We start from the raw sequence: 12,945 nt of genomic DNA, 5'->3' as shown, positions 1-12,945 counted from the left end.
TTTTTCTTATTGTGGCAACATCTTGTTCCTAAACCCAAGATCAGTTAGTAGAGCCGGTGCTAGAGACAATGGGAAGTAACAGCCTGTCTTTTCCTTCTAGCTTTGTACCCTTGTAAGGGAATACAGAAGGCCATGTTTGGAGGGCAGAGGACCCACATACCCGAGGATCACAAGAGGTAGAGCTGAAGGCTGATGGTCAAACTTTGGAACTTGACAGACTGACATCAAGTACTGTCTGATGGAGTGCTGATAATTAGTACTGATTAAATACTAAGCCTGTTTAGAAGCCAAACAACACATTTCCTTACAAGGATGCAAAGCTGGAAAGGAAAAAGCTTTGTTACTTGCTGTTGTCTCCAGCCCTGGCTCGCACTTGGCTTTGTGCCTGTCAGTCATCTTTGCCAGTTGACAATGACAGGCAGTATGGCATCTGCATAATCCTAGAACCAGGCTAGTCTAGGTTTGACCCAGACCCTGTCAAAACTGCTAAAAACAAAAAGAGCAGGGATGGGACTTCTAACAAATAGATCTAAAAAGGAAGAAATAGCTGGGGGGTGGGGGTGGAGGGTAGGGAGGGGACCTTTCCCATACACCATCTAGAACATTCTCTGTGTGGATTTAGAATATTCCTGATGTTGCTCCATGCGCTACTCCAGAAGTTTAAATCTTTTCCTGAACTGTAACAAAACACCTAGGACCCAAAAGATACATTATTCTTCTTTATGATTAATTATTAGAAATATTTTATTTTCTTGAAGATTGATTTTTAGCCTGGCAGTAGTGACACACATCTTTAATCCTATCACTTGGGAGGCAAAGGCAGGCTGATCTCTTGAGTTTGAGAACAGCCTGGTCTACAAAGTGAGTTCCAGGACTGTCAGGGCTACACAGAGAACCCCTGTCTCAAAAAAGAAAAAAGATTCATTTTTATTATGTGTGTGTGTGTGTGTGTGTGTGTGTGTGTGTGTGTGTGTGTGTATCTGCATGAGTGTTATGTCATGTGTACTTGGGTGTCTATGGAATAGGCCAGAGAAGGGTGTCATGTCCCCTGGAGCTGGAGTTAGGTGATTGTGAGCTGTCTGATGTGCATGCTGGGCACTGAACTCTGGTTCTCAGGAAGACAATAAGCACGGGTTTCTCTGTGGAGCCCTGGCACTTACTCTGTAGACCAGGCCAGGCTGGCCTTGAACCTAGAGATCTGCCTGTCTCTGCCTCTGCCTCCCAAGTGCTGGGATTAAAGGCGTCCACCACTCCCGGGCAAACAATAAGCATTCTTAACCACTGAGCTATCTCTCCTGCCTCAGAATTTATTCTGACAGGAAAAACTGACTTGCATATATTTTAATACAATGATTGGGAAAGCGACTGAACATGGGTCTAAGCAGCTTTAGGTAGGAGGTGGTAGCATGGATGTAGGGCGGGAGAGAGTCTGCTTGTCCTTGACTGGTTTCTGTCCACCCTACAGATTTCAAATCACAGCAATGGAAACCAAACCCAGAAACCTGAGCCTGTCTCATCACCGCGGCCCCTCTGGTTAACCCCTGTTGCTTTTCCTTACGAGAGTAGGTACAGCCTTTCTTTCTCCAGGCTGTGCCAAGCAGGAGGTGGTGGAAGTCAAGAGTCAGTCAGCATGAATGTTAGATTTGGGAACTATTCTCTATCCTGTCACTGCTTGGGAGGAGGATTCCAGAAACAGCTGTTTCCAAGCTGTTGTTGCCAAGACTTGCTATAGTGAGACCTGGAGACCACTTTAACAGAAGTTCCAGACCTTTCCTCTCAGTTGACCAGAAATGAATGCTTGTCTTTCTAATTATTTCCCTGACAGGGGTGAAGGAAATATCCCCAACTTTGGATGCCAGAGAAATTCCTGAAAGCCTCTTGTAAAATACAACTGCAGGGGGCTGGAGAGATGGCTCAAAGGTTAAGAGCACTGACTGCTCTTCCAGAGGTCCTGAGTTCAATTTCCAGCACCCACATGGTGGCTCATAACAGTATGTAACCACTCCCAGGGAAATCTGATGTCCTTTCTGGCTTCTGAGGGTCCTACATATATGTGACACACAGACATACATGCAGGTAAAACACCCATACACATTTTATTTAGTTAAAAAAAAAAAATCTGAGTAGACTTAGGCCTGCACTGACTTGTGCCCAACCCTGGGATCTAGAGAAGTCACCCAAGAAAGTAGAAAAAAGATCTCAACCTCCTGGAACTGAAGACTTAGTCCTGTGGTGAGAGTGAGCTGCTCACACGCTGAGTAGTCCATTCTGGCTAAGTAGCTGTTGTAGGAACAGGCCAATGGCTTCAGGCCTGGGTCTCAGTTTGCATAGTGTCTAGTGCCCTGAAGCCCTTAACACTCAGAGCATAGTATGCCTGCCACAGATCCCTCCTCAGTGGACAGGGGATCAGTGGCAATGGGCCTCCAAAGTGAAGCCTAGGCCATGCTTCTCTAGGCCACCTGCCTCGTGCAACTCTGCTCCCTCACCTAGACTTCTGCTCTTTCTGCACTCTGATGGGAACTTAGATAGGATGGGTATGGGGCAGATAGTAACATGCATCTTCTCTAACCTACCAAGATGTGCTCCATAGTCCTCGGTGCAAGGTGAAACTAGGGGTTGCCCATCTATTCTAAAATGAGCAGCAAAAGGCAGTGCCCCCCCCCATCCTACTAAGGGGCCCATGTGGACAGTACAGGCTAATCCCTAACATTTAAGGTCTAGTTTCTATACTTGCTCAGGTCTTGACTCTCATCAACACCTGCAGTCAGCGCCCTGTTAGTAGATGAGTGGAGACAGAAAAAGGAAGATGTGGCTAGGGATGTTGGTAGAGAGCTTGCCTGGCATGCATGATGCCCTGGGTTCTACCCAGCACCTCATAAACCTGGCATGGTAGTACATGCCTGTAATCCCAGCCCTCAGGAGGTAGACGTGGGAGGATCAGGAGTTCAAGGTCATCTTTGGTTGCATGAGACCCTGTCTCAAAGAAGAGGAGGGTGTTAAATAGAGGTACCAATCAGAGCACAAAGATCAAGCCTATCTGTCCTCTCCTGGGGGAGCTGACATTCTCCCCCACAGCCTGCATTCCATACATTACTTTCAAGCCCACCAGAGTATACCAGATTCCCATGAGACCCTTGCAGCCCTTAGCCCCTGCCTGGGAAGCTAGCGCCATACCCCAGTATAACATACCTGGTTTTCCAGGGGGGTGGCTCAGGCCCATTTCTCCTCCAGTACCTCCACTCAAGCTGGCGGGGGTCAAATTGCTGCCGCGGCTTCTCAGAAAGGAAGGGGTCAGTGTTGACTGCCCTGCTTACCATCTGTCTCTCAGGAAGTCCCGTCTCCAGATGGCTCTCTGAATTCTCTTCCTCAGAGGAGGACATATTGTAGCTGAACGCGGCTGTGGCCTCCTCTTTGGGACCTTGTAGGGGCAGAAGCTGAGCTGTGGGCTTCAGCTCCAGCTCTGGGCGTTTTCTGGTTGTGACCTCTGAGGTCCCAGTTAGAGGCCACCAGCTAGGCCCCACCACAGGACAGCCGCAGAAACAGCTCTGATACAGAAGCTGGCAGCGGGCATGAGAGAGGCAGGGAGGGCATAAGAAGGAAGAGTTCAGAGGAGGCTTGTGTGTGGAGCATCCAGTGTTAGGTCCCCGCTGAGAGCAGTGAGGTACCCAAAGAAAAGGACTGTGGTAGTCCCTTGTGTGAGGTGTTTCTAGTCTCTCCACAGCCTTCTTCCAGACAGTGGGGGGCACACACTGGACCCTGTCTAGAGGCACCTTAGTTGTCTTGCCATTCCAGAAGTGAACAGTGATCTCTTCTTCTTTAGATGCTATGAACAGAAATGGAAGACATTTTTTTTTAATAATTCCTGGTTCTTTGGAATAAAGGTTTCCCTATCCTCAAAGCCAAAAGCCTCAGCCCCATCCCTCTGCTCTTCCTTGCTCTTCATGTGCCACTGTGACCAGAGAGCCTGTGGGAATGTCCCCCGCTCCTGTAGCACACTAACCACCAGCTCTGGAGGATGTGCTGGCACCTCCTAGGCTGAAGAGGACCTGGAGGGAACTGGTTTTCATGCAAAACCAAAATGCAGCCTCAGCAGAGGCTTCTTATTGTTCTCTGAAGTACAGCAGTGCTGATTGGCTGGCGTAAGAGGATGGTCAGTCTCTGGAGGACTTGGTGAGTGATCAGTCCCCATGACTAGAATATTTTCCCCGCCACCACACATAATGTCTTTGTTGGGTTTGTTGGTTTGCATTTCTGAGATAGGTCTCATTATGTAACCCACACTACCTTCAGATTCATGATCCCCCTGCTTCAGCCCACTGAGTGCTGGAATTAGAGACATATGACATCACATCATATGATGGTTTTGGTAATCAACATGGTAGTTCTAAGTTGTTTCTCTTGATTTTATTTTATGCATTTTGTCTTTTTGGTTGTTGTTTTGCTTTCTTTTCTAAACATTTTTATTTTTATGTGTATAAGTGTGTAGCTAGAGTTTTCCTGCCTTACCCACAGTTAGGACAAATCTTTGTCACCCACCAGTCCCACAGCCGCTCAGACCCAACCAAGTAAACACAGAGACTTATATTGCTTTCAAACTGTATGGCCGTGGCAGGCTTCTTGCTAACTGTTCTTATAGCTTAAATTAATCCATTTCCATAAATCTATACCTTGCCACATGGCTCGTGGCTTACCGGCATCTTCACATGCTACTTGTCATGGCGTCGGCTGGTGACTCCCTTTTCCTTCCTGTTCCCTTAATTCTCCTCTTTGTTAGTCCTATCTATACTTCCTGCCTGGCCACTGGCCAATCAGTGTTTTATTTATTGACCAATCAGAGCAACAGATTTGATATACAGACCATCCCACAGCATAAGTGCTTTGCCTGGATATATGTATGTGTACCACATTCATACCATGGTGCCCAGGGAGGCCAGAAGAGGGTACTGGGTCCCCTGGAATTGGAGTTCCAGAAGGATGTGAGCTTCCATGTGAGTGCTGGGAACTGAATCTGGGTCCTTTGCAAGGACAGCAAGTGATGTGAACTACTGAGCCATCCCTCCAGCCCTTGTTTTTTTTGTTTTTTGTTTTTAGACACTCTTACTCTGTAGCCCAGGCTGCCTTCAAATTTATAGCAGTCCTCTGGCTCAGCTTCCTAAGTGCTGGCATTACAGACACAAGCCACATGCCAGCTTCTGTCCTCTCTGATACTAAACATCACGTATCCTGGAAGATAGGACGGTGGATCTGCTGCCCCTGCAGGGTGAGGGAGCTGGGGAAGGTGTGAGGGTTCTGTTTGCTGTAGTTCTGAGACCGCTGAGCCATGACCACCAGCAGTGCCCCTCTGGGGAGCCATGACCACCAGCAGTGCCCCTCTGAGGAGCCATGACCACCAGCAGTGCCGCTCTGGGGAGCCATGACTACCACAGTGCCCCTCTGGGGAGCCATGACTACCACAGTGCCCCTCTGGGGACCCATGACTCCCAGCAGTGCCCCTCTGGGGAGCCATGACTCCCACAGTGCTCCTCTGGGGAGCCATGACCACCACAGTGCTCCTCTGGGGAGCCATGACCACCACAGTGCCCCTCTGGGGACCCATGACCACCAGCAGTGCCCCTCTGGGGAGCCATGACTACCACAGTGCCCCTCTGGGGAGCCATGACTACCACAGTGCCCCTCTGGGGAGCCATGACCACCAGCAGTGCCCCTCTGGGGATGTCAGGTCACAGGAGCTTCCTCACCTCTTTGGCCTTTCTGTTTCTTCAAGCCCAAGAGAACAGTGCCAGGGCCGAACTGCTGCTGCTCTGGTTCCCAGGGTGCCAGCACCTTGTCACCTGGTTGCAGTGAGTGTGGCCCAGATGGTGAGAACTGAATGACATCTTCTGGAAATACCACTCTCCGTTGTTGGGCTGGCAGCTTTAGGCCTGTGACAAGGGGAGCCTCAAATTCCACAACCAGGGCCCCCCGCCTCTCCAGCTATGGGAAAGGAAATAGAGGAAGATTTGACATTAGGGGCCAGGGAGATTGTTCTGTAATCAAGAGCCCTGGCTGCCCTTGCAGAGGACCATGGTTTGGTTCTCAGCACTCACACGGAGGCTCACAGCTATCCATAATTGCAGCTCCAGGGGATCTGACACCCTCTTCTGGCCTCTGTAACCACCAGGCATATATACATGATATACATGCATGTAATCAGGCTGTCTTAGTTACTGTCCTAACGCCTTGATAAAACACCATGACTAAGGCAACTTATAAAAGGGAGTGTTTACTGAGCTCACGGTTTCAGAGGGTTAGACTCCATGGCCATCATGGTGAGGCACATAGCAGGAAGCAGGCAGGGATGTGCTGAAGCAGAAACAGAGCTCACCTCTTGATCCACAAGAACAAGGCAGAGAGATCTGAGAATGGTGCACACAGGCTTTTGAAACCTCAAGCCCACCCCAGTGACATACCTCCTCCAACAAGGCCACACCTCTCATCCTTCCCCAACAGTTCCACCAACTAGGGACCAAACATTCAAACATAGGAGCCTAAGGGGGCCATTCTCCTTCAAACCACCACACAGACAAAGCACTCATACACATAAAATAAATCCTAAAAAAAAAAAAAAAAAAAAAACACATTTGAAGTATAACAATAGGGGAACAGAATGAAATACAACAGGGAACAGAGAGTGGCAATGCACACCCATAGTCTCAGTACAAGAGAGGCTGAGGCAGGAGAATTGCTCTTGAGCTTTGGGGCAGCCTGGGCTTTATACTGAATTCCAGGTCATGTTGAGGTACATATCAAGTGCCAGGGCAGCTGGGGCTACAGACCGAGACCCTGTTCGAAGCAAACAAAAAGATGGGGCAAGCAAGATGGCTCATTCCCAGGACCCACATGATGGAAGGAGACAACTGACTCCCCCCCCTTGCCTTCTGACCCACATCCCATGGCACACGTACACACACACACACACACACACACACACACACACACACACACGGAACCACATTCACAAAGTCTGACTCCAGAAAGTAAAGTACCGGAGCTGGGAATGTAGCTAGTCGGTAGAGTGCACACCTAGTATGTAGAAGACCTGGACTCAATGCCCAGCACTACACAAGACAAGCATGGTAGTGAAACATACAGTCACAGCTCCTGAGAGGCAGAGGCAAGAGAATCACAAGTTCAAAGTTCAGGGCATCCTGGGATACATAAGGTCCTATGTCAAAAAATTAAAACTTGGAACCCGAGAGATGGTTCAGTGATTAAGACCACTTACTACTCTTACAGAGATCCAAGTTTGGTTTCCAGCTCTCACACGGCAGCTCACAACCGTTTGTAACTCCAGTTCTGGGTGGGAGCGAGGATTCTACACGATCTTCTGGCCTCTGTTGGCATTGCACGCACATGGTATACTTAACATTCACACAGACATAAAATAAAACTAATTTTAAAAAGAGAATTCTAAGCCGGGAGGTGGTGGTACACACTTTTAATCCCAGCACTTGGGAGGCAGAGGCAGCGGATCTCTGTGAGTTCAAGGCCAGCCTGGTCTACAAAATGAGTTCCAGGACTGCCAGGGCTGTTATACAGAGAAACCTTGTCTTGGGGGGAAAGAAAAGAGAGAGAGAAGTCCAAGCCAGGTGGCTTTAGGGGTTCACTTTTCAGCATTTGATGATTTGCCCTTCTCTTAAATGTGATAAACCATTCATGTGCTACATTGTGGCAATTAAAAAGCTATGTCAATTGGGAGCACACACCTTTAATCCCAGTACCTGGGAGGCAGAGGCAGGTGGATCTCAGAGTTTGAGGCCAGCCTGTTCTATAGAATGAGTTCTAGGACAGCCAGGGCTACACAGAGAAACCTTGTTTCAACAAACAGAGAGATCCACGAAAGTCGCCACTGAAGTGGAGCCCAGGACTGGTCCTGGCATTTCAGAACAAGATTGTGTATGTGAGAGCAAGTGCCCACATGTGAGAAGTACATCGCGGTTCCTCTTTCAGGCTCAGGCCCATGATTCAACACACTGAATCTTCCTGAACAGAACTGATGTACATTTTTCTCACTGTTAAGGGATAAACTGTGTTCTCCTTTCTGCAAATTGATGGATTCAAGTCTTTTCCCCAGTACCCCAGCATGTGATGTCCTCTTAGGAATCAGGCCATTGCAGGTATAATTAGTTAAGGTCACAGTGAGCATGGCAGGCCCTTATTCTAACTGATGTCTTTATACAAAGAGGAGATTTGAGGGCTGGAAGGATTGCTCAGTGGTTAAGCACACTTGCTGTTCTTGTAGAGGAACTGGGTTCAGATCCCAGCACCCACATGAGGCAGCTCACAGTCACCTGTGGTCCAGCTTTAGGAGATCCAACCCCCTTATACACATAAATAAAAACCATTTGGGAAAGAGAGGAAATGTGAGTAGATAATAGAGAAAGCCATGTTAAATCGAAGGCAGAGATCAGGGTGCTGCTTGTTCAAGCTAAGGAAACCCCACGATTTTGAGCAAATACTTGAAACTATGAGAGGGGCAGGAAACAGACTCGTCCTCGTGGCCCTTAGAAAGACCCAAACTTGAAATGCCTGTCTTACAGCCTCAGAATGGGAAGCACAGAGTAGGTCTGTCAGTCATGGTGCTCATCTTGCAGCACTTCACCCCACAGCCCTAACAACTCAGCCAAGAACCAATGTACTTCCGAATGTACGCAACCAATACACATCGGGTGCAACAGCGCCACCCAGAGGAGTGTGTGGGGAGCTGATGGGGAGAAGCACTTGCCTCTGGAGCAGCCTTGATCTGAGCCAGATAATAAAAGCCGTCAGGTTCCCTCCTGGCCAGGACCCAGGGGCCAGCAGCATCTCCGACTCTTCCCAGCCAGCTAAGCCCCTGCCATGGTGTACCAGCAGTGTGGGTACATGGGTGACAAGAGGCATACCTGGGAAAAGCAAATGATATCAAGGGGTGAGCGCAAAATCCTAAAAACATCAATGGACCGTAGAAAGGGCTCAGAGGGTAAATGTGCTTGCCACCAAGCCTGACAGTCTGAGTTCAATCCCCAGACCCCACATTGTGGAAGAAGAAAACTGACTCCCATAGGTTGTCCTCTGACTGCCACATGTGAGCTATAGCGTGTGTCCCCATCTAGATAAATATATGAATATAGCATGAAATAATAAAACCAGTAAGACACATGCCTCGGGGTCTGATCTGAGGAGACTCACTGCATGAGGATAATAAGGGTGTGAGCAACAGAAATCCAGGGAGAATGTGGCAATCTATGACTTCCTGTAGGACCAGCTAAAACTCTGGAGTTAGAAAGTGAAGGACACAGAGGGCCCTTTTTTGGACTGCACATTGTTTCAGGATAACCAAAATGAAATCTGCTTCTCTACTTGTGTTAATCAATGCTTGAAAGACAGCGAGGGATTCTAGGATGAGGTGACAAAGTGACAGGGGAGCCAAACTGCAAGTTGCTTGACTCCAGGGGTCAGAGGGATGTGGAAGTGATGGAGTTGGGGCAGCGGAGGACCTCCTGAAGGGGCTGAGGAGTAGTGGAAGGCAAAGCCAATTCCGAGGATTCTCTGGCCTGGGGCAGTTGCAGAATGGAGGATCTGGCCTTTGGGGTTTTGTTTCCTTCAAATATTTATTTTTTACTTTTTGAAGTGTATGTGTTCAGATTCCCTGGAGCTGGAGTTACAGGCATTTGTGAGCTGCCTGATGTGGGTGCTAGGAATTGAAGTCAGGTTTTCCATAAGAATGAGTATGCACTCTTAACTGCAGAGTAATCTTTCCAGCCCAAGAGGGCCTGGGCTTTTGAAAAAGCTGTTTTGTAGGCAAGTCTGAATATAAAGGTGTTTAACTTGGAGAGAGAGAGAGAGAGAGAGAGAGAGAGAGAGAGAGAGAGAGAGAGAGAATGGGCGGTGGTGGCGCACTCTTTAAATCCCAACACTCAGGAGACAGAGGCAGGCAAATCTCTGTGAGTTTGAGGCCAGCCTGATCTACAGAGCGAGTTCCAGGACAGCCAGGGCTACACAGAGAAACCCTGTCTCAAAAAGATCAAATCAAACCAAAAGAACACCAAAAAAGCTTAACTTGGCCTTGAACAAGGTGTTCCAAACAAATAAATTAAGAACTTGAGCAATGGACTGGAGAGATTGTTTAGTGGTTAAGAGCACCTGTTGCTCTTGCAGAGGACCAGGATTTAGTTTCCAGCACCCACTTGGCTACTAACAATCTTCTGTAACTCCAGTTCGAGCAGATCTGCTGCCCTCTTCTGGCCTCTGCAGGTACTGTATGCATGTAGTACACAGACATGCAAGTGGGCAGAACACCCAAACACTTAAAAAAAAAAATTAATTTTTTTTTTAAGTTGAGTATTTGGGCTGGTATGCCCCTATTCCAGGAAGACTGGTCCCTGGAACTTGCTACAGGCTGAAGTTCCATTGCCATCTCATAGTCACACTTTAGCAGCTGACCGAAGATGCCATTCTGGAAAATCCCAGGCATTTGAGGCACTTTCAACTGGACCAGGAACAGAGGAGAAAGGAAGGACAGAGGGCAGAAGCTGGTACCTGGTGAGTGTGCAGTTCTTGGGCAGCCAGGGTGCCTGTGTGGCAAAGGGACAGGTGAAGGGGTCGCAGGGGGGCACGGCACCATCCAGGTCAGGGGCTTTCCGGGTGTGGCCACACTGCAGTATCTGGGCAGAGGCAGCCCAGGCCTGGGAGAGGGCTGCATGGCCCTCAGAGCACCCACCTGGAGCAAACACAAGCATCACAGTTGTCTCAGCCTGGCAGAGGACACTCCCCAGGGTTCCCACACACACCCAGAGTTTCCGCTTTGGAGTACCTATCTCAGAATGTCCCTCGGGATCTAGGGAGGGCTGAAAGAATGGAAGCTAGAAACTTCAAGAAGTCCTACTTTAATCCTCCTTCAAAGCTGCGTGCTCACAGCTTGTAACCACTCCAGAGAAGAGTCACAAAAAGCTCCCACTGGGCTTTACCTCCTTCCTCCTCCCCAGTGGCTAGAAACCCTCGAGCATGCCCTTTCTCTTTACACACCCTGCTCTGGCCACCTGACCCCCCCAAAAGCCACCAGTTCCCCTCCTAACCTGGTCACCTACAGGACTAGCACAGGGCCAACCCCTTTGTGGACTTATTCAGAGGCAGCAGCAGCCACCTAAGACTTGTTAGGGTCTACCATGGCCCAAAGCCACAGGTCTGATTCCAAAGGGACTTACCTGAAACCCCAAATCCAGCCGAGACTTCAGCCTTGCCACAGTCTCAGCCCCGCCTGGCAGTTGGCATTCATGGCCTTGGCCCAACAACTCTTGGTTCCCAGGCAGGTTGCCAAGCAGGTTGCTATGGATGTGATCCAGCAGGCTACACTGGGGCATGGGAGGGTACTGGGCATGTGCAGAGAGTGACCCGAAGCACTGAGAGACTTAGATTTGGGGGTAAAGTGGGGGAATCAGGGCAAATTTTGTATTCTCCCTCTATCTCAAGGGCTGCTTCCTTACAGTGGGAGCCTCTTAGGGATCTGGGGGGAGTCCCGTGAGGGGGTGCTGAGCTCTACAAAGACAGAGGGCTGTCTATCCACCTCTACCTAGTGAAGGCAGGAGGCTGGATCAGGAAGCTACTGAGCAGCCTAGGGACTCTTCATTCCTTGTAGTTTAAAACAAAGTAGCCTTGGGGCTAGAAAGGCAGCTCAGAAGGTAAACTGCTTGCTGTGTGAGCATGAAGACCTGAGTTCGGATCCCCAGCACCCACCTGGCTGCGTTTACAACCCTAGCATGGAAGGAAGAGCTTAATGGCCAACTACTGACCCAAAATGTGGAGCTCTGGCTCAATGAGAGATCCTGTCTATAAATAAATATAAATAAATAAATAAATAAATGGGAGAGCAACTGAGGAAGACACCTAGCCTCCACAGGCCCATGCATGTACATACATACATACATACACACATACACACACACACACACACACACACACACACACACACACAAACGTAACGGAAGAAGTGGAAGTATGTGAGCTGTAGGAGTATGGAGAACAGACTGGTGACCAAAGGAATAGAAGTCCAGATTCCTTGGGACTGGAGAGATGGATCAGCAATTAACAGCACTGGACCCTGGTTCAATTCCCAGAACTCACATGACAGCTCACAACTGTCTGTAACTCCAAGATCTGACACTCTCGCATAGGCACACATGCAGGCAAAACACCAGTGCACATAAATCATTAAAAAAAAATAAGAAGTCTGGGCAGTGGTGATTTGTCCATGCCTTTAATCTCAGCACTCGGGAGGCAGAGACAGGCAGATCTTTGTGAGTTCTAGACCAGCCTGGTCTACAAAGGGAGTTCCAGGACAGGTACCAAGACTACACAGAGAAACCATGTCTCAAAAAAACAAAAATAAAGAAGTCCAGATTCTGCTCTCATGCCTGTATCCACAAAAGACTGGTATGTCGAAGCAGTCACGGTGCTCAATGGAGAAGACCCAAGAAGGCACACAGGGACATGTGTGTGAGCCTCAAGATTGTGGCTGGGAATTTTGTGTACAGACTCTCTTTTTTTTTTTTTTTGGTTTTTTGAGACAGGGTTTCTCTGTGTAGTTTTGGTGCCTGTCCTGGAACTCACTCTGTATACCAGGCTGGCCTTGAACTCACAGAGATCTGCCTGGCTGTGCCTCCCAAGTGCTGGGATTAAAGGTGTGTGTCACCACCACCAGGCTCAGACTCTCTTCTTCTTGTGCAGAAATAAATATCTAATTCTAGAAGATTCTGTTGGCTACTTCCTGAGAAAGTCATAAAGAGAGACCTAGTCTCTTAGGCACTCTGTTCAAGTAGCCCACTGCCCCCTCACAGTGTGTTCTGCACTGACTTTAAAAATGTTCATTTACTTTTATTTTATATGTATGAATGTTCTGCCTGCATGTATGTATGTGCACTACAGGCATGT

The 12,945-nt window shown here is 48.6% G+C and overlaps 1 protein-coding gene across 1 annotated transcript; it reads right to left on the bottom strand.

Annotated features, from left to right (window-relative positions):
- Nucleotides 1–2,933: 2,933 nt before the first annotated feature.
- Nucleotides 2,934–11,293, bottom strand: C1H11orf16 (chromosome 1 C11orf16 homolog). The gene is given in 6 exon segments (XM_028894634.2): nucleotides 2,934–3,823; nucleotides 5,739–5,973; nucleotides 8,765–8,921; nucleotides 10,558–10,660; nucleotides 10,663–10,738; nucleotides 11,223–11,293. Coding segments are annotated over 5 exon segments (1,233 nt in total). The 5' UTR covers nucleotides 10,721–10,738; nucleotides 11,223–11,293; the 3' UTR covers nucleotides 2,934–3,143.
- Between the last annotated feature and the right edge of the window lie 1,652 nt (nucleotides 11,294–12,945).

Source organism: Peromyscus leucopus, chromosome 1, assembly GCF_004664715.2.
Source record: "Peromyscus leucopus breed LL Stock chromosome 1, UCI_PerLeu_2.1, whole genome shotgun sequence".
Lineage (NCBI taxonomy): Eukaryota > Metazoa > Chordata > Mammalia > Rodentia > Cricetidae > Peromyscus > Peromyscus leucopus.
Note: the sequence above shows the minus strand (reverse complement) of the source record. Positions and strands in the feature narration are given on the sequence as shown.